Source organism: Geotrypetes seraphini, chromosome 1, assembly GCF_902459505.1.
Source record: "Geotrypetes seraphini chromosome 1, aGeoSer1.1, whole genome shotgun sequence".
Classification (NCBI taxonomy): Eukaryota; Metazoa; Chordata; class Amphibia; order Gymnophiona; family Dermophiidae; genus Geotrypetes; species Geotrypetes seraphini.
Window position 1 is genome coordinate 394,799,907 of NC_047084.1, and position 27,430 is coordinate 394,827,336.

Consider the following 27,430-nt stretch of genomic DNA (forward strand, 5'->3'; position numbering starts at 1 on the left):
CTGGCACGTCCTGTGGGTTGGTGCTGCATGCTGGTGCCAGATCGCGGTAAGGGTTTGGCTGGGCGGGCGATGCCGGTTCGGTGGTGGGGGGGGGGGGGGGTGTGGAAGTTCCAGTGGCCTTGGGGGTGGGGGATTCTTTTTGGGATGTGGCGGGGTGGAAGCGAGCAGCTCCGGTGGCCTCGGGGGGAGTATATGGAACGAATCAAGCGAGTTTCCCTTACTTTCTATGGGGAAACTCGCTTTGATATATGAGCACTTTGGTTTATGAGCATGCTTCTGGAATGAATTAGGCTCACAAACCAAGGTTCCACTGTATTTTGTGATTAGAATATATCAGATTTGAAATATGCATCCTGCTAGAGCTGGTGTTAGACATAAATGGGAAAGGCAAAGCCCAGGCATTGCTTCTTTAGCTTCCAGCTGGCTTAGGGCTCTCTCTGACCAGGGAGTAGTTGTCCTAGTTGCACTCCCCTAACACTGGTCCTATCATGTGTGACTGCGGAATTCTCTTAACATGATATTTCTGTGTAGCATTCTGTAATAATTTGGCTTATTCGGTTTTCTTGATAGTAGAGGGGAGGGGAGATGGGTTTTGTTGATCCTTGCTCTGTATTATTTGTATTTATAAAATGACAATTGTACAGAATATTGTTTCTTTTTATACTTTAATAAAATCAATATAAAATCATAACTGAGGCTTGTGCGGATGGGATCAGATGGTTTGCGGGGATGGGGCAGAAAAGTTTTTTTTATTTCAGCCTTAGTAGTTTGCTGGTTCACAAAATAATTCTTTTATTTTTGCTGGTCCATAGGTGTAAAAAGATTGAAGAACACTGGTTTAGACCATTCAGTGTTACCGTATTCAACTCATAGATCAATGCTTGCTCTCTTTGTTGCAGTTGTGATTGTCTATTATACCAGGACAAGCAGGCAGCATATTCTCAACATGTGGGTGACGTCATCCACGGAGCCGTGTAGCGGACAGCCTCACAAGCAGACTTGCATGTAGAACTTTCAAAGAGTTTGCGAGTGCTGCACCACGCATGCGCGAGTGCCTTCCCACCTGAGTTAGGGTGCACGTCTCCTCGGTTCTTAGTTTTCCGTGGAGCCAAGAAGCCCTGTTTCTACAGTTCTGCCGTTTTTTCAAGTTGCCTTCTCGCACCACAGCTTTCTTTCTCTTTTATTTTATTTCTTTTACAAGTCACTGTGCGGTGCGTCTCTTTGTCCGTCGGGACTTGGGCTTAGGCCCTGCCACCGGCCCTCTTTTGGCTGCGGCTATATTTTTTGTCTATGTCAAGGCCTCTTATTGGTTTTATGGTATAATAATTTTTATTGGAACTGACAAAGAAAAACAAGTACCAAAATTCAGCCATATAACAGTGTTCCAAACAACATTTTATCCAAATCTAACCCGATCCCTATCCCTACCCCAGTCACCTCCCTTATCCCCCTCCCCCAAAACGAGTCGGAGTTCCCAGGAACACATACAAATAATAATGTTTGCAAATCAATAAGACACAGTCAACAATTCAAGACTCGACTTCTTGCAACAGAAGTCATAGTATTCCAAAAGCGTTCCCAGGTAAGTGTAAAGCATTCACCCTGAACAGTTGAAAGGTCAGGTACATCTCGACGCTCCCAAATAAGCAGTTGAATCATCTGAATACGCCACATATGAATTGTGGGAGCATCATTGTCCAGCCACTTGAGAAATATGCATTCTCTTACCGGTTTTAAAAGGTGTAGCCAGTGTGGCCCGGGCCATTTCCTTAACCAACCCCCATCGTTGGTGTATAAAGTGCTTGAGACCCGAACATTGTCCTGAGTCCTGCCCACGCTGTGCTACCCTTCAGAAAAGAGCCCTTCGCAGACATGCCAAAATTCTTGAGCTTTTTGGCCCTGTGGAGCAGTCTTTGGAGAAGACCTTGAACTCTACCCCAGTGGCGGCCTCGTTTTCCAAGACCTCGAGCAAGTCGCCCTCGAAGGCCTCATCTGCTGTGCCTCTTAAGGTTCTGTCCTCAGGCAAATCTCCTCTTCCTTCCTTCCTTCCACAGGTACGCTACCTATGAAGCCTCCAGCTGAGTCTCAGGCAATCCAAGCAGCGAATGCAATCGTGCCGGCCTCTATGAGACATCCATAGCCCCAGGTACGTTAGATAGATTGTGAGCCCACCGGGACAGATAGGGAAAATGCTTGAGTACCTGATTGTAAAACCGCTTAGATAACCTTGATAGGCGGTATATAAAAAACCTAATAAACTTGAAACTCAGGCAAGTCTCCTCTTCCTTCCACAGGTACGTTACGTATGAAGCCTCCAGCTGAGACTCAGGCAATCCAGGCAACGAATGCAGTCGTGCTGGCCTCTACGAGACATCCTTCTAAGCGTGCCTCCAAACATAGGGAATACTCATCTTCAAGGTCACCCTCACTGGAACGCATTCCTGCACCTTCTAGACCAGATCCATTGGTCTCTGTGCCTGTCTTCGAGGACATGATGATAGCCATATTGACCACTCAGATTACCTCGGTCTTGGCCCAGCTTGCTCCTGCCTCATCCCGGCTTACTGCGAGCCAGCCTGAGCATTCTATTGAAGCACCTCGAGACAAAGCTTGTCGATCTCGACCATTGTCCTCCAATGATTCTTCGCCTTGTCCTTCCAGGTCCGAGTCTCCTGCTCTGTTCGAGACGTGGTGGACAAACCTCGTTTGCCTCACTTGAAGCACTCCACGTCCTTAGCTACCTTGCTTCAAAGAAGACTCTAAAGAGTCTTTTCGGAAGAGTTCAGTCTCCTATGCCTCGATCGTCGAGGCCCATCGAGACACCTTCCAAGCCCAGGCATAGATCTCAAACCCCGAAGCTTCTAACTCCTCGTGGTTCTCCACCTCGAGGCACATCCAGGCCCCAGACTCCTTCGAGACCATCCACGAGGAATTCTCCTTTGCTTGTCTCTACGAGGCACGAGTCGAGGCTCTCAATTCCTCATACTCCTGGTACTTTTCCATCGAGGCTTCTGAAACGTAAGCACTCTCCGACTCCGCCTATATCACACAGTGGAGCTTCTTCTGTGACTCTTACGTTGGATACAGACATGCCTTCTCAATACTCCAGTGAGGCCTCTCCATCTTACTCAGTGGTGGCCAGGTCTCGCTCCACTTCGCCTCCTGAGGAATCTTCGGCCTCAAAATCAACATCTTTTTTCAAGATTCATTTTTGACATGAGTAAGACTCTTCAGATTGATCTTCAGTCTGAGTAAGTATACTCCTGAATACTTGGCCAAATGGAGTTGCCACATCTGCCAAAGGACACCATGAGACTTCCCATGAATCCTGTGTTGAAGCAAACATTTCTCAGGAATCTCGAGACTCCTTATTCAATCCCGGCTATTCCCTCTAAAATGGAATCTTGTTACCATACAGTTCCTTGCAAGGAGTTTGAGAAGCCGCAATGGTCTCACTAATCCTCGGTGGTGGAATCATCTCTCAAAAAATCTAATCCCACCAAGGTCTTTGCTGCAGTACCTCCAGGCAGGGAGGGACGCACCATGGATAAATTTGGACACCGTCTTTATCAAAATTCCATGATGGCGAATAGAATCCTGAATTACAACTTTATCTTTACTTCTTACTTAAAGTACTGCATTAAAACCATGCCCTACTTTTTTCCTGACTTGGCTGTGCACCGGCTCCGTGCATTTCAACAACTTCAGACCCTTTCACAAATTCGTCTTTTCATGCTCCAAGCATGCTCCAAGACTTGGCTGCACATTGTGGACATGGATCCCAATTTACAGGATCGTCTAATTTACCTTGCCAGGGTAATGAGCTTTTTAATGATTCCATCGAGGCTGCTACCAAGCGTCTATCTGAGCATGAGCGATCATTTGCCTCTTTGGTTCGGCCTAAGGCTAAAACTCCAGCTGCTAAGCCTTACAATTTGCCTCCATGTCGTTACCCTCAAAAGTCCACTCCGGCTTTTACCATGCCTCCGCCTAGAAAACAACAGCAGTAACAGTGTCAACAAAAACCTCAGACTCCTGCTGCAGCTAAGCCGGCACCGTCTTTTTAAGAATCTAAATCTGAGCATAAAGTCCACCTGCATCAATCAGACTTCTCTCCTACACTGTTGGTAAAAGTGATGGAGCCGATCTCCGATGGAAGGTCGGCTCCATCACTTTTACCAACAGTGGGAGCCGATTATCTCAGACCTCTGGTTTCTCACCATCATTCGGGAGGGTTACTCACTTCAATTCCTTCAAGTGCCACCAGTTTCCCTCCAAGAGAGTTTCCTTCCAAAATGTTGCAACTTCCTCTTCTTCAGGAGGCTCAGGCTCTTCTTTGCCTTTGAGCTGTCGAGGAGGTTCCCTTGAACCAATGAGATACGGGCTTTTATTCCCGTTATTTTCTAGTCCCAAAGAAGACGGGGGATTTGTGGCCTATTCTGGACCTCAGAGCCCTCAACAAATTTCTTGTCAAAGAAAAGTTTTGGATGCTGTCTCTTCCAACACTGTATCCCCTGATGGATCAAGGGGATTGGTTATGCTCTCTAGATATCAAAGAGGCTTATACTCGTATCCCAATTCATCCAGCCTCTCTCAGATTCCTGAGATTTTGGGTGGGGAATCTCCATCTTCAATACCGAGTTCTTCCTTTCAGATTCGCCTCATCTCCCAGGGTCTTTACTAAGTGCCTGGTAGTGGTAGCTGCAGCCCTGCAGATGCAGCGCCTTCAAGTCTTTCCAATGGACTATTACGTTTCTCCGGTTCAAAATCAATTTTCCAAATTCTCAGTTACATCCCTCCCAAACTCTACAGTTTATAGGAGCCATACTGGACACTGTTCAATTCTGAGCATTCCTGCCTCAATCATGCCAGGACACTGTCATACACCTTTGCCAACAAGTGTCTTCCCTCACGTCAATCTCGGCAAGACAAATAATGGTTCTTCTCAGTCACATGGCTTCTACAGTTCATGTGACTCCTTTTGCCAGACTTCACCTCTGAAATCCTCAGTGGACCCTGGCATCTCAGTGGCAGCAAGCTTGCGATCCACTGTCTCAACACATTACAGTAACTACTTCATTGAGACAATATCTCCACTTTCCAGAGGTTTGCTATTCTACACGCCCCCTCATCAGAAGATTCTCACGACAGATTTTTCAACCTACGCTTGGGGGGCTCATCTCGATGGTCTCCGTACTCAAGGCCATTGGTCCAGCACGGATCGTCAGTGCCACATCAATCTGTTGAAACTCAGAGCAATCTTCAATGCTCTCAAAGCTTTTCACCCAGTAATACACACTCGGGTAATTCTTATACTTAATGAGTATTGGGAGTTCAGATTCCACCAATTCAAACGAACTGGAATGGAGTGGTGCTCTTCATAATTCCCTTTTTAATACAAAATCAATAAACATATTTGAACACATAATTCCCTTTTATAATTTTTGTTTCTAGTTTATAACTTAATTTTCTTTATAACTTATGTAGTTTAAAATTTAACTTATCTTTTTAGTCCTTCCGGTTCCCCTTCCCAATGCGTTTCGAGTATCTTTATCAAAGGTCAGGGGAACTGTAATAAATACAAAAACCACATTATATCTTCAAATACTCCCCTATTTTCAATATAGTTATCAAAAACAACAACCCTTACCTAAGGATAAGCAAAAGCTTGTTCCATTTCTCACTGCTGCTGACGTTCTAAGATGGCCGCAGCAGCAAACCTGAGCCTTAAATAAGCCCCTCCCCTGACGTCCTCATCATTCCGGCTAACAACCTATCACACAATCCCTCTATCTCATTCATACCAATCCTAATCAATCCTGATCCCCCTCATGCATCCACTTGGGCCATCCATTCCGAGACTTCGTTCAGACCAGTAGGGACCATTGTTTCCAACTGAAACATCCATCTGAGTTCTCTTAGATTTAACATGCGCTCGGACTGGATGGCCCAAGTAGATGCATGAGGGGATCAGGATTGATTAGGATTGGTATATCTTGTCCAAATCCACATTCACTGTGGTGAGGCTTTCCTCAATTTCTCCCTTAAATACTCTCCCTGTTTCGGGTATTGATGTAGTGTCCTCCTTGGTAAAGACAGACGCAAAGAATGAATTTAGCCTATCTGCAATCTGTTTGTCTTCCTTGATGGACCCTTTTCTTCCTTGGTCGTCGAGAAGGCCTACTGCCTCCTTTGCTGGTTTTTTTTTCCCTTTTATGTATCTAAAAAAAAGGGCTTGAAGTTTTTGGCCTCTTGCGCTATCTTTTCCTCATAGACCTTTTTGGCATCTCTTACCGCTTTGTGTCACTTCTTCTGGTCGTCCTTGTGACTGTTCCAGGCCTCCATTGTTTTTTCACGTTTCCATTTTTTAAACGAGTTCCTCTTTTCCCTTACTGCATCCTTCACCTCTTTAGTTAGCCAAGCTGGTTCTCCTTTGTTCTTATTTTTCCTTCCTTTGGATATCTGCAGAATGTAGAGATTCTGTGTTTTGGTGATGGTATTTTTTAGTAGGGACCATGCTTGATCGACCCTTTTCATTTCAGCTGCCCTTTTCTTGAGCCGTTTTTTAACCATGGCTCTCATGCTGTCATATTTTCCTTTTCTAAAGTTAAAGGTTGTGGTTAGGGTCTTGGTTTGTTTCTCCTTCCAGATGTCAATTTTAAAATTGATCATGCTATGATCGCTCGTCCCCAGTGGGACCGTGACTTCTACATCTGTTGTCCTTCCAGTTATGCCATTTTGGACCAAGTCCAAGGTTGCGGTCCCTCTTGTCGGTTCTCCAACCATTTGTTCTAGCAAGCAGTCCCCTATCATTTCCAGGAACTTTGTTTCCCTGCCGTAGTTTGAGGTTCCTAGGTTCCAGTTTATCCCCGGAAAGTTGAAGTCTCCCATGATCGTTACGTTTCCTGTTCTACATCCATGGTTGATTTCATCTATCATTTCTGTCTGTTTCTTCCGTCTGTCCTGGGGGGGTCGATAATAGAGGCCAATTTTTGTGTCTGCTCTGTTTTGTCTAGGAATCTTTATCCAGAGGGACTCCAGTTTTTCTTTTCCTTCCATCTTCCCTTCTCTGATAGACTTTACTCCTTCTTGGACATATAGAGCAATACCTCCCCCTTTTTGTCCTATTCTGTCTCTTCTGTATAGTTTGTATCCCTGCGGTACTGTGTCCCATTCATTTTCCTCGTTCCACCATGTTTCTGTTATTCCAATGATATCTAGTTCTTCTCGTCTTGCTAGTGCTACCAGTTCCCCTATTTTGTTTCTCAAGCTTCTGGCATTCGTGTACATACATTTGAGCTCCCTTTGTGTTACCTTGGACTTTTTAGTCTTTACATCCCTTTTTGTATCTATTTGCGCTCTTTCTCTGTCTCTTTCGATTTCAACATGCTCTTCCCCTTTATCTGAGCAGTTGCTTGTAGTTCCTTCTTTGGGGTCTCCTGATGCCCGGGCCATCGACTGGTTGTCGACTGTCGGCTCTCCCCTGATCCTTAGTTTAAAGCCAAGACTCTCGCTCCTTGCATGGTGAGGTGTAGAGCCGTCCTTTCTATAGTATCTGCTTTTTCCCCAGAATACCATCCAGTTGCGCACGAAGTCAGCACAAAGAGCAGCTTGTTAGAGAACCGAGGAGAGGAAATGCCACTCTGGATCCTAAATGGACTAAGGGGACCTGCAAAGGAAGTGGAAGTAGTGGGACCATTGGGAAACAGTGATCATAATATGATCAAGTTCAAAGTTGAGGTAGGAATGCCGAAAGGAAAGAGAACCATAGCGACAACTTTTAACTTCAGGAAAGGAAACTACGAAACAATGAGGGGAATGGTAAAGAAGAAACTTAAGAACACTTCCAAAAAATGGCAAACGGTAAAACATGCCTAGTTTTTTTTCAAGGACACGGTGAGCAAGGCACAAAATCTGTATATCCCCAGATTCAGAAAAGGGTGCAAAAAGAGTCGAACAAAAGACCCGGCATGGATAACTAAAATAGTGAAGGAAGCGATAGGCAATAAGAGAAATTCATTCAGAAAATAGAAAAAGGACAAAACTGAGGGAAACTGGAAAGAGCACAGGAGATATCAAAAAGAATGTCACCGTGTGGTTCGAAAAGCCAAAAGAGAATATGAAGAGAGACTAGCCAGGGAAGCACGAAATTTCAAACCGTTCTTTAGATATGTTAAAGGGAAGCAGCCGGCTACGGAGGAGGTGGGACCGTTGGACGACGGAAACAGGAAGGGAGTGGTGAAGGAGGAAAAAGAGGTCGCAGAAAGACTTAACATGTTCTTTTTGTCTGTATTTACAAGCGAGGACACAACCAACATACCGGAACCTGAGCAAATCTTCAATGGAAATCAAGCACAAAAGTTAACATCCATGGAAGTGAGCCTTGAAGATGTGTGCAGGCAGATAGAAAAACTAAAAACTGACAAATCCCCAGGTCCGGACGGAATCCATCCAAGGGTTCTGAAGGAACTAAAGGAGGAAATAACGGAACTACTGCAGCAAATTTGCAATCTATCCCTGAAAACAGGCGTGATCCCGGAGGACTGGAAGATAGCCAACATTACGCCCATCTTTAAAAAGGGATCAAGAGGTGACCCGGAAAACTACAGACCGGTAAGTCTGACCTCGGTTCCGGGCAAAATGGTGGAAGCACTGATAAAAGAAAACATCGATGAACATTTTGAAAAAAACAAACTTCTGATAACCAGCCAACATGGTTTCTGCAGGGGGAGATCGTGCCTGACTAACTTATTGCACTTCTTCGAGGGAATTAACAAACAGATGGACAGAGGAGACCCCATAGACATCATATACCTAGATTTCCACAAAGCCTTTGACAAGGTGCCTCATGAACGTCTACTCCGGAAACTGAAGAACCATGGGGTGGACGGAGACGTGCATAGATGGATCAGAAACTGGTTAGAGGGTAGGAAACAAAGGGTAGGGGTGAAGGGCCACTACTCGGACTGGAGGAAGGTCACGAGTGGTGTTCTGCAGGGCTCGGTGCTCGGGCTGCTGCTGTTTAATATATTCATAAATGATCTAGAAACAGGGACGAAGTGTGAGATAAAATTTGCGGATGACACCAAACTATTTAGTGGAGCTTGGACAAAGGAGGACTACGAAGAATTGCAAAGGGACTTGGACAAACTAGGGGAATGGGCGACGAGATGGCAAATGAAGCTCAACATTGAGATGTGTAAAGTATTGCATGTGGGAAGTGGAAACCCGAGGTACAATTACACGATGGGAGGGATGTTATTGAATGAGAGTACCCAAGAAAGGGACTTGGTAGTAATGGTGGACATGACAATGAAGCCGACGGCACAGTGCGCTGCGGCCGCTAAGAGAGCGAATAGAATGCTAGGTATAATCAAGAAGGGTATTACAACCAGAACGAAAGAAGTTATCCTGCCGCTGTATCAGGCGATGGAGCATCCGCATCTTGAGTACTGCGTCCAATACTGGTCGCCGTACCTTAAGGATATGGTGTTATTCAAGAGAGTTCAGAGGAGAGCGACACATCTGATTAAAGGGATGGAAAACCTTTCATATGCTGAGAGATTGGAGAAACTGGGTCTCTTTTCCCTGGAGAAGAGGAGACTTAGAGGGGATATGATAGAGACTTACAAGATCATGAAGGGCATAGAGAGAGTAAAGAGGGACATATTGTTCAAACTTTCAAATAATAAAAGAAAAAGAGGGCATTCAGAAAAATTGAAAGGGGACAGATTCAAAACGAATGCTAGGAAGTTCTTCTTTACCCAGCTTGTGGTGGACACCTGGAATGCGCTTCCAGAGGATGTAATAGGGCAGAGTACGGTACCAGGGTTTAAGAAAGGATTGGACAATTTCCTGCTGAAAAGGGATAGAAGGGTATAGATAGAGGATTACTGCACAGGTCCTGGATCTGTTGGGCAGCCGCGTGAGCGGGCTGCTGGGCACGATGGACCTCAGGTCTGACCTAGCGGAGGCATTGCTTATGTTCTTATGTTAAATCCCTCCTCTTCGCACCATCATCTCATCCAGGCGTTGATTGCTCGCAGTTCATCCTGTCTCTTTCCATCCGCTCTCGGTACTGGAAGGATCTCGGAGAAGGCCGCTTTCACCTCCCTGACCTTCAGTTTTCTTCCGAGTGAGCGGAGTTGGCCCTTCATTTCATCACTGTCGTACTTCCGTCCGATCACATTGTTGGTTCCTACTTGGATAAACACAGCAGTGTCCTCTCCTCCTGCGCTGTCTATGATCCTGGTGATCCTTTGGCCACATCCTTCACTCTTGCACCAGGCAGGCACGTGACCAGTCTATCCTCTCTTCCTCCTGTGGTGTGGCTGTCCACATTGCGTATGATGGAATCTCCAACGATGATTCAAGTTTCAAGTTTATTATAAAATTTGATTAATCGCCTATTCCAGATTCTAGACGATGTACACTAGATAAAAATACAAAATATGGGAAACAAATCTCACAAACATGAATCTAGACAAATTAACTCAACAGATACAAACATTCCTATACAAAATTTGTCTATTAAATATAATAACTTATACAAGCGATGTCAAAACAAGAGGGAAAATTATTAAGAAATTACAATCAGTGTTTAAGTCAATACATTTAAGGTAAAAAACAAAAGGAGGGGAAACAAATGTAGATTATAATTAAATATTGGGTAAAGAAAGTCAATAGCATTTCGTTTACTCATTAAATGCATCCTTGAAGAGAAAACTCTTAAGTTTGATCTTGAATTTATCCAAATTTTTTTCCTCTCTGATATATAGTGGGAGGGCATTCCATGACTGAGGAGCCGTTACTGAAAAAATAGTGTGCCGTCTTGTGTTAATAACTTTCAACGAGGGAATGACCAATAAATGTTGGTCATGTGATCTCAGAAATCTAGAGGTAGAATAAGGAATTAAAACTAAAAATAAAAGACATAGTTTAAATAATATACGATGAGTAACCGGGAGCCAATGTGCTTTTTTAAGTAATGGAGACACATGATCAAATATTTTGGCTTTATAGATAATTTTAATAGAGGCGTTCTGAATAATTTGTAGACGTCTAATTTCCTTTTGTGGCAGACCTTTAAACAAGGCGTTACAATAGTCGATTTTAGAAATTACTAAAGAATGAATTAGAATATTAAAAGACTTTGCACATAAGAATTTGGCCACAGAGCGAATTTGGCAAAGTGTATAGAAAGTTGATTTTACCACCTGGCTTATATGATCATGATAGAATAGTTTGTTATCAAATATTATTCCGAGAATCCTAATATTTTGAGTCGTCTGCAGGGGGATACCTTTAATAGAAATGGGAGAAGAAAGTCTATAGCAGTCCTTCCATGAAAAGAGCATAATGTTTGTTTTGAATTGGATTGAAGTCTATCTATTAAGAGGGTGTGATCAATAGTGTTGAATGCAGAAGAAAGATCAATTGAAATCAATGCAACAGAGGTATGATGATCTAAGTGATATAATATGGATGATGTCATACCTATTAGGGAATGTTCGGTGGAATGATTTTGTCTGAATACTGTCTGATTTGGATGTAAAACATTTGTTTCTTCGATATATTCTGATATCTGGTTAAACACAATTTTTTCAGTTAATTTCGCTAGATAGGGGATGTTAGCAATTGCCCTATAGTTAGTTTTTTCATCAGAGCTTATTTTTTGATCTTTTAGAACTGGACGTATAGTTGATTTTTTCCATGCTAATGGCACGATACTTTGTTGTAAACTTATGTTAATTATTATATGCATGGAAGGACCAAATATTGAAAAGTATTTCTTAAGAATAAAAGGGGGGATGGATTCTGTAGAAGATCCTTTGGTATTGGTAGTTTTAATAATCAATTCAAGATCTTTGAGACTAGGAAGATTGAATTGAGAACATTTTGAGGAAAATAATAGATTAGTTTCCTGATCGGGCGCAAGAGTGGAATGTGGTTTTAATAAAAAAATTTTCCTAATATTATTAACTTTATCCACAAAACAATTTGCTAATTCTTGTGCTGTTGGAAGGGATTTGGAATCTTGAGAATAGTTTTTAGACTGAGGATTAATTGATTTTAGAATACCATATAACATAGAAGTATTTTTTGCTTGAAGAATTTGCCTGGAATAGTATATCGATTTAGCTTGAATTATTTTTCCTTTGTACATAGTTGCTTGATCTTTAAATTTTAATAAATTTGAAGGACTTTTGTCTTTCCTCCAAATTCGTTACAATGAACGAAGCTGCTTTTTAATTAAATTGAGTTCAGCATTAAACTATGGATTGATCTTCTTTCGTGATGATATATATTTTGTTTGGGTTGGAGCTAATTTATCAATTAGAAACTTGGTAGAATCTAACTTGGTTAAAAGATCTTCTAAAGAAAGTGATTCTAAATCCGCAAGGTCAAGGCTAAAATTTGCAAAAATTAATTCCGAAGATAATTTGCTAAAATCTTTAAACTTACTAACTGGAGAGATTTTATTTGGTTTAGAACAGTGTTCTTCAACCTTTTTACACCCGTGGACCGGCAGAAATAAAAGAATTATTTTGTGGACCGGCAAACTACTAAGACCGAAATAAAAAAACACATTTTCGCCCGTCTCTGCAAGCTCGGTCCCCACAAACCATCTGATCCCATCTGCACAAGCCTCAGTTATGATTTTATATTGAACGTATTTTATTAAAGTATAAAAAGAAACAATATTCTGTACAATTGTCATTTTATAAATATAAATATTCAGAGCAAGGACCAACAAAACCCCTGTCTCCCCTCCCCTTCACATATATCCCCTCTACTATCAAGAAAACTGAACAAGCCAAATTATTACAGAATGCTACACAGAAATATCATGCTAACAGAATACTGCAGTCACACGATAGGAATAGTGTTAGGCTTTGCAGTCCCCAGTTATGTCTCTAGCAGGATATATATTTCAAATCTGATATATTGTAATGACAAAATAGAAATAAAATGATTTTTTTCTACCTTTTGTGGTCTCTGCTTTCATCTTCTTTCCACTCTTCCTTCCAGCGTCTGCCCGTTCCATCCACTGTCTGGCCTCTCCTCCTTCCATATGTATATGACTTCTTTCTATGCCCCTCTCTCCTTTCCATCCAGCCTGTGCCTCCTCTCTCCTTTTTACATCATTCATTCCAGCTTCACTGCTTTCTTCATTTTTATCTCTCCTACACCAGATCTAGCATATTTATCCCTCTCTCATTTCTCTGCTGACCCCCTTTCCAGCATCAATCTCTCTCTACTTTCTCATTCCTGTCTCTCCCCTTTCCCTCCTCTAATCTCCCTGCCAGCTGTTTCCTTCCTTTTTTCCTTCTCCCTTCCCTCCTCCTCCCTATCCAACAGTAGCTCTCTTCCCATCCCTTTCCCTCTTCCCCTCCCAGCAGCATCTCTCTTTCTACCTCCAGGTGCAGTAGCAGCTCTCCCTTTATCCAGCAGCTTCCCAGCTTCCAACAGTGGCTTCCTCTCCTTCCAGCAGCTCTCAGTACTTGCCTGCAGCAGTGATTTCCTTAGGCAGCCTTGGGTCGTTGCTGCCTCTGAGGAAGGGGAAGTTGCCAAAGTGAATCACTGCCCTGGTAAGTACAGAGCTGCTAGGAGAGGAGACAGCCACTGTTGAAGGCTCCCTGCACATTCGCGACCCCCCCCCCCCCCCGGCAAAAACAGCTTTGCACCGCAGGCCCTGCCGCCCAAGACGAGCCGGAGGCCCCTATCCGCCGCATCCTGCACGTGGGCAGAATCTCAGCACAGACACTGCTGATGGCCCCAATCCACACGCTGCCCCCCACCGCGCACGCTGACCATCTCCCTTCTAATTGCAGCTTCCCCGCGGCCCTCTTCGGCGACTCGGTCGGGGCAGCGATCAAGACAGGCTGCCGACATCGGGACCTTCCCTCTCTGAGTCCCGCCTATTTTGTTTCAACTTCCTGTTTCCGCATAGGCGAGACTCGGAGGGAATGGCTGACGTCAGCAGCCTGTCTTGATCGCCCGAGGCTGGGAGGAACAGAAGATTTCCCCGAACATCACCAGGGCAGGGAATTTAACAGCGTTCATCTTGCCGGTCCTGCGCGGACCGGCAGGAATTTTCAGCGGACCGGCACCGGTCCGCGGACCGGCGGTTGAAGAACTGTGGTTTAGAAAGTACTGCTATGTATGTTATCGTTATCAAAAAATGATCTGACCATGGTACTGGTTGACATGAGTGTGATTGGAATTTATTATTTGCAGATAAAGGAGTTATAATCATATCAATCGTATGGCCCGCTTGATGTGTTGGCGTTGATAATAAAGGGAACAGATCTAACTGCTTAAGATGGGAAAGAATGTCTTTAGTATAATTATTATTTAGATCTTCAAACTAAATATTAAAGTCTCCTAAGATCAGTAGAAGATCCAAAGTCAAATAGGAGTGATTGTAAGTGAAAAAGATTGTTACAATTAACGGGTGGTGGAAGATAAATCAGGAGAACATCCAATTTGGGTTTAGTCCGTATAGAGAATTGTAAAAATTCAATTGGGGCATTTATTGAAGAAGAGTCTAAACCTACTACTAATGAATCTTGAAAGATGACTGCTAAGCCACCTCCCCGTTTTAGGAAGCGATGATTGAAAAGGAAGGAGAATCCTGGGGGGCAAGCGTAAAAAAGGTAGGCTTCCTCCCCCTCGGTAAGCCAAGTTTCTACCAAACATAGTATATTATAAGATGACTGGGTGATAAGATCTTTAATCAGATGATATTTATTTTTAAGAGAACGAACATTTATTAACCCTATTTTATTTGATCAGATTTTACAAAGCCTACAGTTTCATTTCCTGATAAATTAGAATGCTGAGAGAGCAAAGGAATATTAAACCTTTCTATATTCTTAGAAGAGAAAGCCTGATTAGAAGGTTAGCGGGCCTATGACCACATATAACAGGAATGTCAAAAGTAAGATTGTCCATTTTAAATAGGGTACTAAAAGAAAACTGGCATAATACATTTGGTGCGGTTACAAGGAAAATTAGAAGTAGGCTGAATGTTAGAAATAAGATTGAAAGTGATTTCATATTATGCTTACCTAAAAAGGGTGTGTAGTTTGTTCTATATTCTTTGAGTCGCGCACAAAGGAGCGCAATAAGGAGCAGGACCTGCTCCTTAGGTGTGCTCCTGTGGCGCGCGCCAAGCGCCGCAAAAGGCTTGAATTTAAGAGGCATGTACCGGGGTTAAAAGGGGGCAGAGTCCACAGCGGTTCCTTGGGGGTCGTAAGTCCGTATCCATGGTGTAGGACCTGTCTTCTTTCTTCTGTGCTGCATCCCCAGACGGTCTCTCATTTCCACTAGGTGTGTGGTCGTCCTCGACCTCCGCTTCAGTCTCTTCATTAATTGTAGTGGTGCCTCCTTTCATATCGTCTGGGCCTTCTTCCTGGGTTGTTTGGGTATTGATCTCCAGCCCTGGGACCTCCACATGTTGCTGGTGGGCTTCCTTGATGAATCTCTCCAATTCCTCGATCATTTCGCTGGTACTGGACTCCACTAGCAACTTATCCTGCTTGCAGTTTTTTTCTTTCATGGCGAGGAGTTTTTCTAGTTCTATCACAGTTCCCTCCAGCAGCCGGACTTGCTGTTTCAGGCTATCCAGCTCCTTGCATCGACTGCAAAAGTATGCCCTAGTTCACGAGGGGAGGGAGTCATACATATTGCAGCTGGTGCAGAAGACTGGAAAGCTCATCTTCTGGCTTCCGTGGGCGATCATATCCTGCTCCCCTTCTGAGTTTTCTGTGCTTTATGTTAACCTTCTGTCCCAGTCGGCTGTGTGTGTCCTGACTTCCTGTTTGCTGTCCTCCTGTTAGTTGCGAGTTGTGCTGGTGCTGCTGAATTCTCTGTGAGTGCTTGTTCTAGATGTGTGTTGTGTGGCTAGGTAAAAAAACAGGTTTGTAACTTACGTTTTGGGGATCTCTGTTAGTCGGCCTAGCTTCCTGGCTCCTTCGCAAAGGCTGCTTCGCAAAGGCGCTCTTGCTAAGGTGAGCACCTTTGCCGCTCGCCTTCGCCGCGCGCCGAATGGCTGCGCACCGTTGGCTTCCCCCCTTTTAAGAGGGAGTCCAGGCGCGCTGGTGGTGACGCGTTGGGAGTGGGCAGAGCTCCCTCGCTGCTACCCCACGCTGCCTGCCTGCTCCTCCTCTTCCCTTCTCTCCTCTCTCTCCACTTCCCCTCTCTCCCTCCTGTGCTCTCCTGTCCGGTGCCTGCTGCCTCCTGCACCGGCTGAAGCTACTGCCCTGGCACCCGGGTCTCCTTTTAAGGGGGAGTTTGGGCGCGCTGGTGGTGACACGTTGGGGGTGGGCGGAGCTCCCTCTTGGCACTACCCCACGCTGCCTGCCTTCTCCTCTTCCCTTCTCTCCTCTCTCTCCGCTTCTCCTCGCTTCCCCTCTCTCCCTCCTGTGCTCTCCTCTCCGGTGCCTGCTGCCTCCTGCACCGGCCTAAGCTCGTATATGTAATGTAATGTAATGTAATTTATTTCTTATATACCGCTACATCCGTTAGGTTCTAAGCGGTTTACAGAAAATATACATTAAGATTAGAAATAAGAAAGGTACTTGAAAAATTCCCTTACTGTCCCGAAGGCTCACAATCTAACTATCAAAGCAAATTTCCCCAAAGGAAATAATGGAAACTCAGATGATTCATTCCACAACCTCAAAACTTTAATACAAAATACTATATGTACTTGTATTGCAAGACCTCACTTGTTTAGAACAGTCACTACACTCCCGCAGCGTCAGAGAGAGAAGAACCATCAGCTCAGTTGTGATGATGTGATATATGTATACTGTATGTACTCGTATTGTAAGACCTTGCTTGTTTAGAGCAGTCATTACACTTGCAGTGTCAGAGAGAAAAGAACCATCGGCTCAGTTGTGATGTGTGTATACTGTATGTACTTGTATTGCAAGACATTGCTTGTATATCAAGTTAAAATTTAATAAAATGTTTTGCTTATCTTACAAAACATTTGCAAACCAAGTTACTTGCAATCCAAGGTTTTACTGTAATTAGATATTTGCCCTCTTTCAAATGGTATAGAGGTTTAAAAAAGAGAAATGCATTAATGAATTTAAACAACTAAAAAAAAAGATAAATATAGCTCATCTAGTCATACAAGAAATGGCTCTACAGCAGGGGTGTCTACAATTTTTTGGCTTGCGAGCTACTCTTAAAATGACCAAGTCAAAATGATCTACCAACAATAAAATTTTAAAAAACACAAAGCACACTGTATGCAGAGAAAATGTTAATTCTCATTTACATTCCGCGGGTTTTCAAAGAGGTCAAGGCAGATGACTTTATGCAATGTCACCTCAGGAACAACTATACAAAAATAGACAAATATACCCCCTCCCTTTTTACTAAACCACGATAGCGGTTTTTAGCGCAGGGAGATGCGCTGAATACCCTACGCTGCTTTCGATTTTATTTATATATTTATATATTAAATTTTCTATACCGTTCTCCCAGGAGAGCGCAGAACGGTTTTACATAAGTTTATTCAGGTACTCAAGCATTTTTCCCTGTCTGTCCCGGTGGGCTCACAATCCCTCTAGTGTACCTGGGTCAATGGTGAGATTAAGTGATTTGCCCAGGATCACAAGGTGCAGCATGGGTTTGAACCCACAACCCCAGGGTGCTGAGGCTGTAGCTTTTAACCACTGCACCACACTCACAGGCTCCCTGCGCTTAAAACCTCTATTGTGGTTAAGTAAAAGGGGGCCTTAGTGCAAAATATAGACAGCAGATATAAATTCTCAAAACGGACACATTTTGATCACTAAATTGAAAATAAAATAATTTTTCCTACCTTTTTGTCTGGTGATTTCATCAGTCTCTGGTTGCTCTTCCTTCTTCTGACTGTAAATCCTGTATTTCTTTCTTTCTGCCCCTCCCCTTTTCTTTCTGTCTCTTTCTTTCTCTCTCTCTCCCCCCTGCTTGCCTGTCTTTCTCTCTCCCCCGCCCCCTCTTTATTTCTGCCTTTTTTTCTTTCTCTCTCCCCCTGCCTCCCCAAGCCATCATGCCGATTTCTCCACTGCTCTTATTCTTTCCCTACCCCCTAAGCCACCATGCTGATTTCTCCCTGCTACTTCCCAGAGCCAGGTCAGACACGTACAAGCGACAAACTCACAAGACTTCACCTCTGACGTCAATTCTAACGTCTGAGAGGACGTTTCAGGCCAGCCAGACAGTGATTGGCTGGCCCAGAACTTCCTCTCCAACGTCAGAATTGACATTGGAAGTGAAGTCTTGTGAGTCCAGCGCTTGTAAGCGTCTTGCCTGGCTCGAGGAGGCAGGAAGAAAAAGATTGCAAAGGCAACGCAATCGACTTTTGTGATCGATCATTTGGGCACCCCTGCTGTTATGGTATCCTGTCCTGACCTGAGGAAAGGGGTTTAGTTCCAAAAAAATTGCCTTATTTCCATTTCCTATTTATAAACTTTAATCAATACAGTTACAATACTACTTGATTCTACGTAAAGCAACAAAAAAAATTTTTTTTCTAACTTTTGTCGTTTCTGCTTTAATCATCTTCTCTTCGCTCTCTTCTTTCTATTCAGCATTTGTCCTCGCTCCCTTCCATGCAACATCTGTCCTCTCTCTCTCTACCCATCTACTGTCCACCCTCTCTCTGCCCCTTGTATCCACTGTCCACCCTCTCTGCCCTTTCCATCCAGTGTCCGCCCTCTCTTTGTTCCATATGGCATCTTCCCTCTTTCTATGTCCCTTCAATAAACTGTATATCCTGTGCCCTTTCTCTCCTTTATACATGATTCATTTCAGCTTCACCCCCTCCCCTATGCTCTGGCATCTCTCTCTTCTCCTTTCCTTCCTTCCTTCCCACTCCACCCCATGGTCTGGCAACTATATCTCCTTCCCTTCTCTCCCCCCATTCCCTGGCATCTCCCTCCTCCCCTTCCCCCCCATATGTGCTGACATTTCTCACCCTCCTCCATGATCTGGTAACTCCTTTCCTTTCCCTCCCTCCCTCATGGTGTTGGCATCTCTTGCCTCTCCTCTCCCTTCCCTGGTCTTCCTTCTCCCCTCTCTCTCCCCAATTGAGTGCTGCTGCTGCTGCAGCACTTCTCTTCCCCAACCCCCTCCCCAATTGGGTGCAGCAGCAGCTTTTCTCTTCCCCCTCCCCTGAAAAAATTGGGTGCAGCAGCAGAACATTTCTCTTCCCCCCTCCCCCATTGGGTGCAGCAGCAGCATTTCTTTTCCCATCCCTCCCAGCTCACACACCCGTCGGCAGAGTCACTAGGCAAGTTGTAAGCTTCCCTTCATCATTGACCTATCTTCCATAGGTCAGCGACGGAGAGAAGCTTACAACTTGCTGCTCTTCCTTGCTTCGGGCCTTCCTTGTTGATGGGTCCTGCCTTCGCGGAAACAGAAAGTAGGCAGGACCCGGCAGCGAGGAAGGCCTGAAGTAAGGAAGACCAGTAAGTTGTAAGAGAGTTTTAACTTCCCTCCGTCGCTGACCTACTGAGTAAGTGGCGGCAAGAATCCAAAATGGAGGCTGTTCCTGCTGAAACTGGAACTGCTGCTGAGGAGCCTACTGGCACTGGTCGTCACCATAGGAAACTCAACCTTTTGATCTGAACTTGCCTCCCGCGCAGAACCAAAGGCTCCCCATAGTCAGCTCTGAGCTCCCAGCAACTCCAGCCCTTGAAGCCCACATATGCAATACCATAGTAGCTTACCTGCGCACTGCTAACGGGACTGCAGAAAACAGTAGGCACCAGAAGTTAGGAAACCCCCATCAGCTAAACAGGCAGGCCCAAGGAGTACAGTAAACCAAAAACTGCCTTAGCCCGTAGCGAACTCATGCTTCGTGGCTCTAAAGTGTGCGTGCCGGCTTCCTTTCTTTTCTCCCTTCCCCCTAGGATGTAACTTCCGGTTTCGGCAGGAAGAGAAGGGAAGCCGGCACGCACTTTAGAGCCCCAAAGTATGAGTTCCCTATGGGCTAAGGTGGGAAATCTCCAAGCCGGTGAGAATTGGTTTTTTTTAAAATGTTGAGCAGTGCTGGCAGCAGCAGGATTCGTGATAGATGACAGCCGGGTGGTCATCTAAATTAGCCAGGCAGAGCGCCCGGCTAAAAGGGCCCTAGGGAGAACACTGCATGAGAATATCTGCCTGCTGTCCCTGAATAACACCTGTTATGGTAAGTAACTGTGCTTTACTGCCTAGACGAGAGTATCGCAAACTGTGTGCCTTCTGAGATTTCAGATGTGCCATGGTACACTGGGGAGGAGGAGAGGTGCTAGCGCCATCTGACTGCCTACAGGACGTTCCTCTCACGGTGAGGCCTCGTGGTGCCTTTCACAGTGAGGGGGTGCCTCTCGTCCTGTAGGCAGTCATCCGGCGCCAGTTCCTCTCCGGCCCTCTTCCCTGCTGGCACCCCACACTGGTGTCTCGGGGCCCATCTGAATGGCCTTTCCCCATATGCAAATGTCAACGTGATAATATCACGCATGGGCTCGCTCACTTGTGGGTACCTCAAGCTGTGGCCACTATCTTTAATGTGCCGCAGCTCGAGAAAGTTTGCGGGACACTGGCCTAGACAGATCCTTAGAGACTGTCTTTAGTGATCAGGTTATTCAGTACTGCTCTATTAGCTCTCACATTACTCATATATTTGAGCAAGTTATACCTCAGTAGTGGAACAGGTTTATCAGACATGGGACAGCCCTGAACTTGGGAGTCACATACTTGTATCCCTGGTTGTCCTGCTTGTCAACAGAGGAAGAGGAGTTGCGTTCCTATTATTGGTGATCTCTAGTAGCAACAGGATTAAATCTCGTACATATCTAACCCATCTCCCTGAAAGGTGATTCCAAGCTTTACACAATCTGAGATGACTAATGCATGCTGAGGACTTTATACTATTTCTGGGAGTATTTGTTCCATTTTAGCACCATAAGATGACATCACCTACTTCTGTGGTAAATTCCTGCTTTCTGTGGAGAATATCTTACCTATGAGCAGCTTTGCTAAATTAATTTCTAGGAAGCATATGTTGAAATGCTAGACTAAGAAGTACATGAGAATACGTGAGAAGTGTGGAGAGTAAAACTGTGACTGAGTTCAAAGAAGCGTGGGATGAACACAGAAGATTTAGAATCAGAAAATAATATTAAATATTGAACTAGGCCAGTTACTGGGCAGACTTGCATGGTCTGTGTCTGTGTATGGCCGTTTGGTGGAGGATGGGCAGGGGAGGGCTTCAATGGCTGGGAGGGTGTAGATGGGCTAGAGTAAGTCTTAACAGAGATTTCGGCAGTTGGAACCCAAGCACAGTACCGGGTAGAGCTTGGATTCTTGCCCAGAAATAGTTAAGAAGGAAAAATTTAAAAAATTTAAATTGAATCAGGTTGGGCAGACTGGATGGGCCATTCGGGTCTTTATCTGCCGTCATCTACTATGTTACTATGTTACATGAGTGTATTGCTGGGCAAAAGGTCAAAAGTACCACAACTCTACCATTTAAAAATGTTTAGTGTATGCAAAAGCTGAAGTAAATCATGACTCTGGGTGTCTCCATGGTGGTGTCAGAGGCTTTTGTGATACTGATTTGCTTTGTCTGAAAGGTTTGATTTTTTTTGGGGGGGTGGGTGGGGGGAAATACCTCTGGTTAGTAGTAGAAAGTGATTAATTCTAGAGTAGCCTTATTATCTAGTTATATTGCCAGTGTTCAGTCATCAGCATTTCTGATACCATTCATTATGCCAATTAGGAATATATCTAGATGTAAAGGGGATGGGACTTGATATACCACTTTTTCTGTATGGTTACACACTTAGTGATTTACATATTTTTAGACAGGTACTTATTTTGTACCTGGGGCAATGAAGTGTTAAGTGACTTGTTCCTTGGGCATCACACAATCACACACTATTATAATTGAGTGCTTAGCTACCATTTTATTATTTTTAATGCTACTTAAGTTAACATACCACCTTTTGTTGAACAAGATTAAGTGATTTTAATAATTCTTTTCTCAGGTCTAGAAGCATTTTGTGAAGACCAGATCCTTGTAAAGGCAGTGGAATCAAAAGCATGTGGGAAAATCCTGGCAGTAGAAATATTAGACAGAAGTGATATTCCTCTTGTGGTCCTGTATGATACATCAGGAGATGATGACATCAATATTAATGCTGCCTGCCTGAAGGAACTATGTGATAAGTCACTGGAACTGACTATAAAGGTACTACGAGTGTGTGCTAGCCCACATTAATTACTCCTTGTAGAATTCTTTGCAACTGTGAAGCTCAAAATTTGCACAGAATTCTTCACACATTGTGCAGAATTCAGTGCTGACCTTCCAAGTCTCCTGTAGCCTGGTCATCTCCTGCACTCTTACTGAGTGGAGGCCTTCTGATCTTCTTTCTGCTCCTGCTCATGATCTGACAACCCTCTCCCCCTCATGGATTTAACATAGTAACATAGTAGATGATGGCAGATAAAGACCCGAATGGTCCATCTAATCTGCCCAACCTGATTCAATTTAAATTTTTTAAATTTTTTCTTCTTAGCTATTTCTGGGCAAGAATCCAAAGCTCTACCCGGTACTGTGCTTGGGTTCCTACTGCCGAAGTCTCCGTTAAAACCTACTCCAGCCCATCTACACCCTCCCGGCCATTGAAGCCCTCCCCAGCCCATCCTCCACCAAATGGCCATATACAGACACAAACCATGCAAGTCTGTCCAGTACTGGCCTTAGTTCAATTTTTAATATTATTTTCTGATTCTAGATCCTCTTTCTTGCCAACTGATTTCTGTTATGTCCCTTCTGGATTCAGTAAGCAAGGTGTCTGATCCATAGCCGTGATCCAGTACTTGCAGAAACACTTTTCTCCCTCTCCCTACAGCACCTCCCCTAAAAACTCTTCTCCTACCCAATCGAATACAACATAGGAACAACAACCTAATCACTGAGAACCACTCTTCTTCTAATACCCCCCAACCTCCAAAATGAAGCTAATCCCACAAACACACACCCAGATCATCCTACTGATGATCTTTCTTATGACCAGTTGGAAGGCAGTAGCAAACAACATACCCACTATACACACTAGTTTAATTACGAACAAAACCCACCACCATAACAGGAGAATTTCAATAGATAGAAGCTCGAACCACCAAACCAGCATTCAACATCCCATCACCCCAGCATGGGGAAGAAGATCAACATACCCCAAGACCAAAGCTCACCATCATCCTAAATCACTCATCTACCCTAAAATGACTCACAACTACCAAATAGAAATCACCACACTTACATGTGCCTACCTAAACATCAGAGCCTTAGGCCCAAGAACAGAACACATAAAAAACTGGATAAAACAAAAACCTAGACTTGCCTCTTCCTCACAGAAACCTGGCTAACATCAGACACAGCCTCTAGGATAACTGAAGTCTGCCCTCAGGGATACAAAATAATAGTGACCTGCAGAGAGAAAAAAAGAGGAGGAGGATTAATCAAAGACTCCCTATACCTAAATATACTTGAAAAAACATCCACCCCATACATGGACCTTCTAGCCTGCCAACTTTCAGGTACCACACTAAAAAACTCACTAAATTGCATGTGCTGCTACATAACACTGGGAAACTGGACCACAGTAAGACCTGAACTTGAAAACTTCTTCATATACCAAAACTCACTAACAGCAGCATACAACCTAATCCTAGGAGATCTAAGCTTACATCTTGAAGACCGATCATCCAAACCAATAGATAACTTTCTTTCATTTCTCAATGCCTTATCTTTCCAAATATTAAACCCACAAACTACTCATGAGAAAGGACACCAACTTGATATTGCAGCCTTCATGACCCATCAACCATCTACCTCAGAAATTCAAACATCCAGTGGAACTTGATCCCCATCCCTCTAGTCAGATCACTACACATACACCTTCAACATCAACTAGATCAAAAATAAAACCATACCAAAATCCAAAAAAGTAACTTACACCTCATGCAAACACATTGAACCCACCAAATTCTAGACAAAAATAGATGAAACAATCCAGGAATGCAACCCCAATGACTTCATCTCACAGTGGGGCAAACTGAGCACTAACACCCTTGATGAACTAGCCCCACTACAAACTAAAACTAGAACCAGCAGACGATCAGACCAATGGTTTGACAACGAATTACTCCTACTCAAAAGACAATGCAGACGACTAGAAAGAAAATGGAGAAAAACTAACCTAGATCACACGAAAACAGCCTGGAAAAAAAGTAACAAACAATACAAACTACAATTAAAGGATAAGAGAAAAGTACACTATACCAGCCTAATAGGCACAGAAACCCAAGACACCAAATAACGATTCCAAATATTAAAAAGAGCTAACTGATACCAAACCTTGCCTGACCACTAACAATAACCCCCTCCCCAGTCACCTTCTTAGCAGAACACTTCAAGAATAAAATTACAAATGCCAGAACTACCCTCAATTATACCCCAACACATCTAATTGAATTCACAATACACTCCACAGAAAAAGAATCAACTGCTGCAGACAGAACTTGGTCCCAATTCCCCAATATACAATGGTCCGAACTCAACAAACTCTACAAAAAATACAGCCACGCATCCTATGACCTCAACCATTGCCCACCATTTCTCCTAACAACCTCCAGCACAAAATTCCGTACCCTACTCCTACAATGGATACAAACCATGCTCACAGACGGCCTCTTTCCAACTGACCTCAGCGAAATCATCATCACCCCGATCCAAAAAGATCCAAAAGGACCAACAGACCAACCATCCAATTATAGACCCATTACCTCAATATCTCTGTACGTCAAACTAACAAAAGGACTTGTAACCAAATTCCTCACCAACTATCTAGAAGATATTACATTACATTACATTAGTGACTTTTATTCCGCCATTACCTTGCGGTTCAAGGCAGATTACATAAGAGGTTATCTGGACATTTCCAGAAGAATTACAGAGTTGACCATAACATACTCCACCCCACACAATCTGGCTTCAGAACCAACTTCAGCACAGAGACATTACTAGGCTCCCTTATTGACACAGCTAGATAACACCTGAGCACAGGAAAAAAATGCTGCTCATACAACTGGACCTGACAATTGCATTTGACCTGGTAGACCATAGCATACTTCTGCAAATTTTGGACACAATAGATATGTCAGATAAAGTATACTCATGGTTTGCAGGTTTCCTAAAATCCAGAACATACAGAGTTAAATCGGATAAAGAAAAATCAGAACCCTGGTCCAACCCCTGCGGCATACCACAGGGATCCCCACTATCCCCTACTCTCTTCAACCTCTATACTGACTCTCTCAGTGCATACCTGGACAAACTAGGCTTAATCTCCTATAGATATGCAGATGACATTACCATCCTCATACCTTTTGATCAACCAAAGCCATCCATGACAGACACACTACACCGAACATTAGAAACAGTAGTGACTTGGATGGAAGCTCACAAACTGGAATTTAACCCAGACAAAACAAAATTCATCCTTCTCGAAAATAACAAAGTCCCAACCATAACCAATATAGAAATCAAATCAATGAATTACCCCATTCAAACCACCCTAAAACTACTAGGAATGACGATAGACAGATGCTGCACCATGCAACCACAAATAAATAAAACAATACAGAAATCTTTTGCAGTTATGAGAAACCTAAGACAGGTCTGAAAATTATTTGAAACAACACAATTCCAGCTCATAGTACAATCTTTAATCCTAGGTATACTAGACTATTGCAACATCCTCTACCTCCCCTGCCCTGCAACAATGATTAAACAACTACAAACAATTCAAAATACAGCTCTGAGACTCATTTACTCATTGAGGAAATATGACCATATTACAGAGGCATACATTGACTCACACTGGCTACCAATTCAGGAAAGAATATTATTTAAATTCTACTGTTTACTATTTAAAACTAGAAACGGAAACAACCCAACCTACCTGAACAACTGCCTCAACCAAACTACCTCAGCCAGGCACAGAAAAACACACATCCCATTCAAACATCCTCCAATCAAAGAAGTTAAACGGAAAAAAATATACGATGGCCTCCTAGCCACTCAAGCAGCAAAACTAGATAACCAGATCTCCAATCTACTAATAACCCCAGACTACAAGATGTTCAGAAAAGAATTAAAGACTATACTCTTCAAGAAATCCCTGAAAAAAAACGTAGCATCCCTGAAAAAGTCTTAGCACCACGAATACCTTTCCTTCTTCCCGACTCACCGATACTACCTGATCTACTCTTTACCCTCACTGGAATTGACCAGTGATCTTCTTTTGTAACCCACCTTCTATAAATCTTTTGTAATCCGCCTTGAACCGCAAGGTAATGGTGGAATAGAAATCTCTAATGTAATGTAATGTGCTCCTACTACCACTGAGAAAGAGACAAGCACCTACAGTTTCAATTTCTGCAAGCAATCCATGCAGAAGTCTTTCCGATCTGCTCTGCCTCTTTTTCCTTGTTTTTTTAAATTATTATTATTATTATTATTTTTGCAATTTCAAATTCGGTTTTGGTGGCTTAGGTGCTATGTGACCCCTTGCTGTGGTCTTCTGCCAGAGGAAAGGAAGCAGTTTCGCAAAGCCAGACTGTTGCTTCACAGATAACCTGTGGTGGTCCTGTGGAGCCAGCCTGCTGTTTGCCACCTTGTTCGGGCTCAGGGTCTGTTCCCCTGGGAGCTATCTTGCCTTCTGACCTCTGCTGTAGCTCACTTGAACACTGCTACTTACTGGACTCTCCCTGTTATTTTAATTATTACTTTGCAGTTTTGTTTTGTTTTCAATTGTTTAATTTGCTGTGTGTCTTTGATTGTCTCCTCAGTTCTAATCTCTCCAGCTTGATTTGCTGCGCAGCCCGTTGGACCCGCCTCCTCATCAGCTGGTACATGCCAATATTAGCTCAACTACTTGCGGCGCACACTCACTTCACCTCTGCTGTAGCTCACTTGAACACTGCTACTCACTGGACTCTCACTGTTATTTTAATTGTTACTTTGCAATTTTGTTTTGTTTTCAATTGTTTAACCTGCTGTCTGCTTTTGATTGTCTCCTCAGTTCTAATCTCCCTGGCTTGTTTCGCCGCCGCCAAGCAGCAGCCCGTTGGACCCATCTCCTCATCAGCTAGTACATGCCAATATTAGCTCAACTATTTGCGGTGCACCTTTGGCGCGCACCAAAAATGCTCCTTAATGCACTCTTTTGTGTGCAACTTTGCCCACGCCTCTGTCTTTCCCTACCTTCTGATCTTTTTGGCAGTTTATCCCTAACTATTCACAAAGTTTCAGTGAAATTTCACTCTCTTTCCCTCATCTTTTTGCTATTTCTAATAGCTTATCATAGCTTCC

The 27,430-nt window shown here is 43.7% G+C and overlaps 1 protein-coding gene across 4 annotated transcripts in view; it reads left to right on the top strand.

The window, feature by feature from the left end:
- TDRD7 (tudor domain containing 7) overlaps nt 1–27,430 on the top strand; it is a 719,490-nt gene that overhangs the window by 356,348 nt on the left and 335,712 nt on the right. For all 4 annotated transcript variants that reach the window (XM_033917728.1, XM_033917758.1, XM_033917748.1 and 1 more), the window contains exon 10: nt 22,038–22,240. In XM_033917728.1, the coding sequence (XP_033773619.1) occupies nt 22,038–22,240 (203 nt within the window). The remainder of the gene's footprint in view (nt 1–22,037; nt 22,241–27,430) is intronic.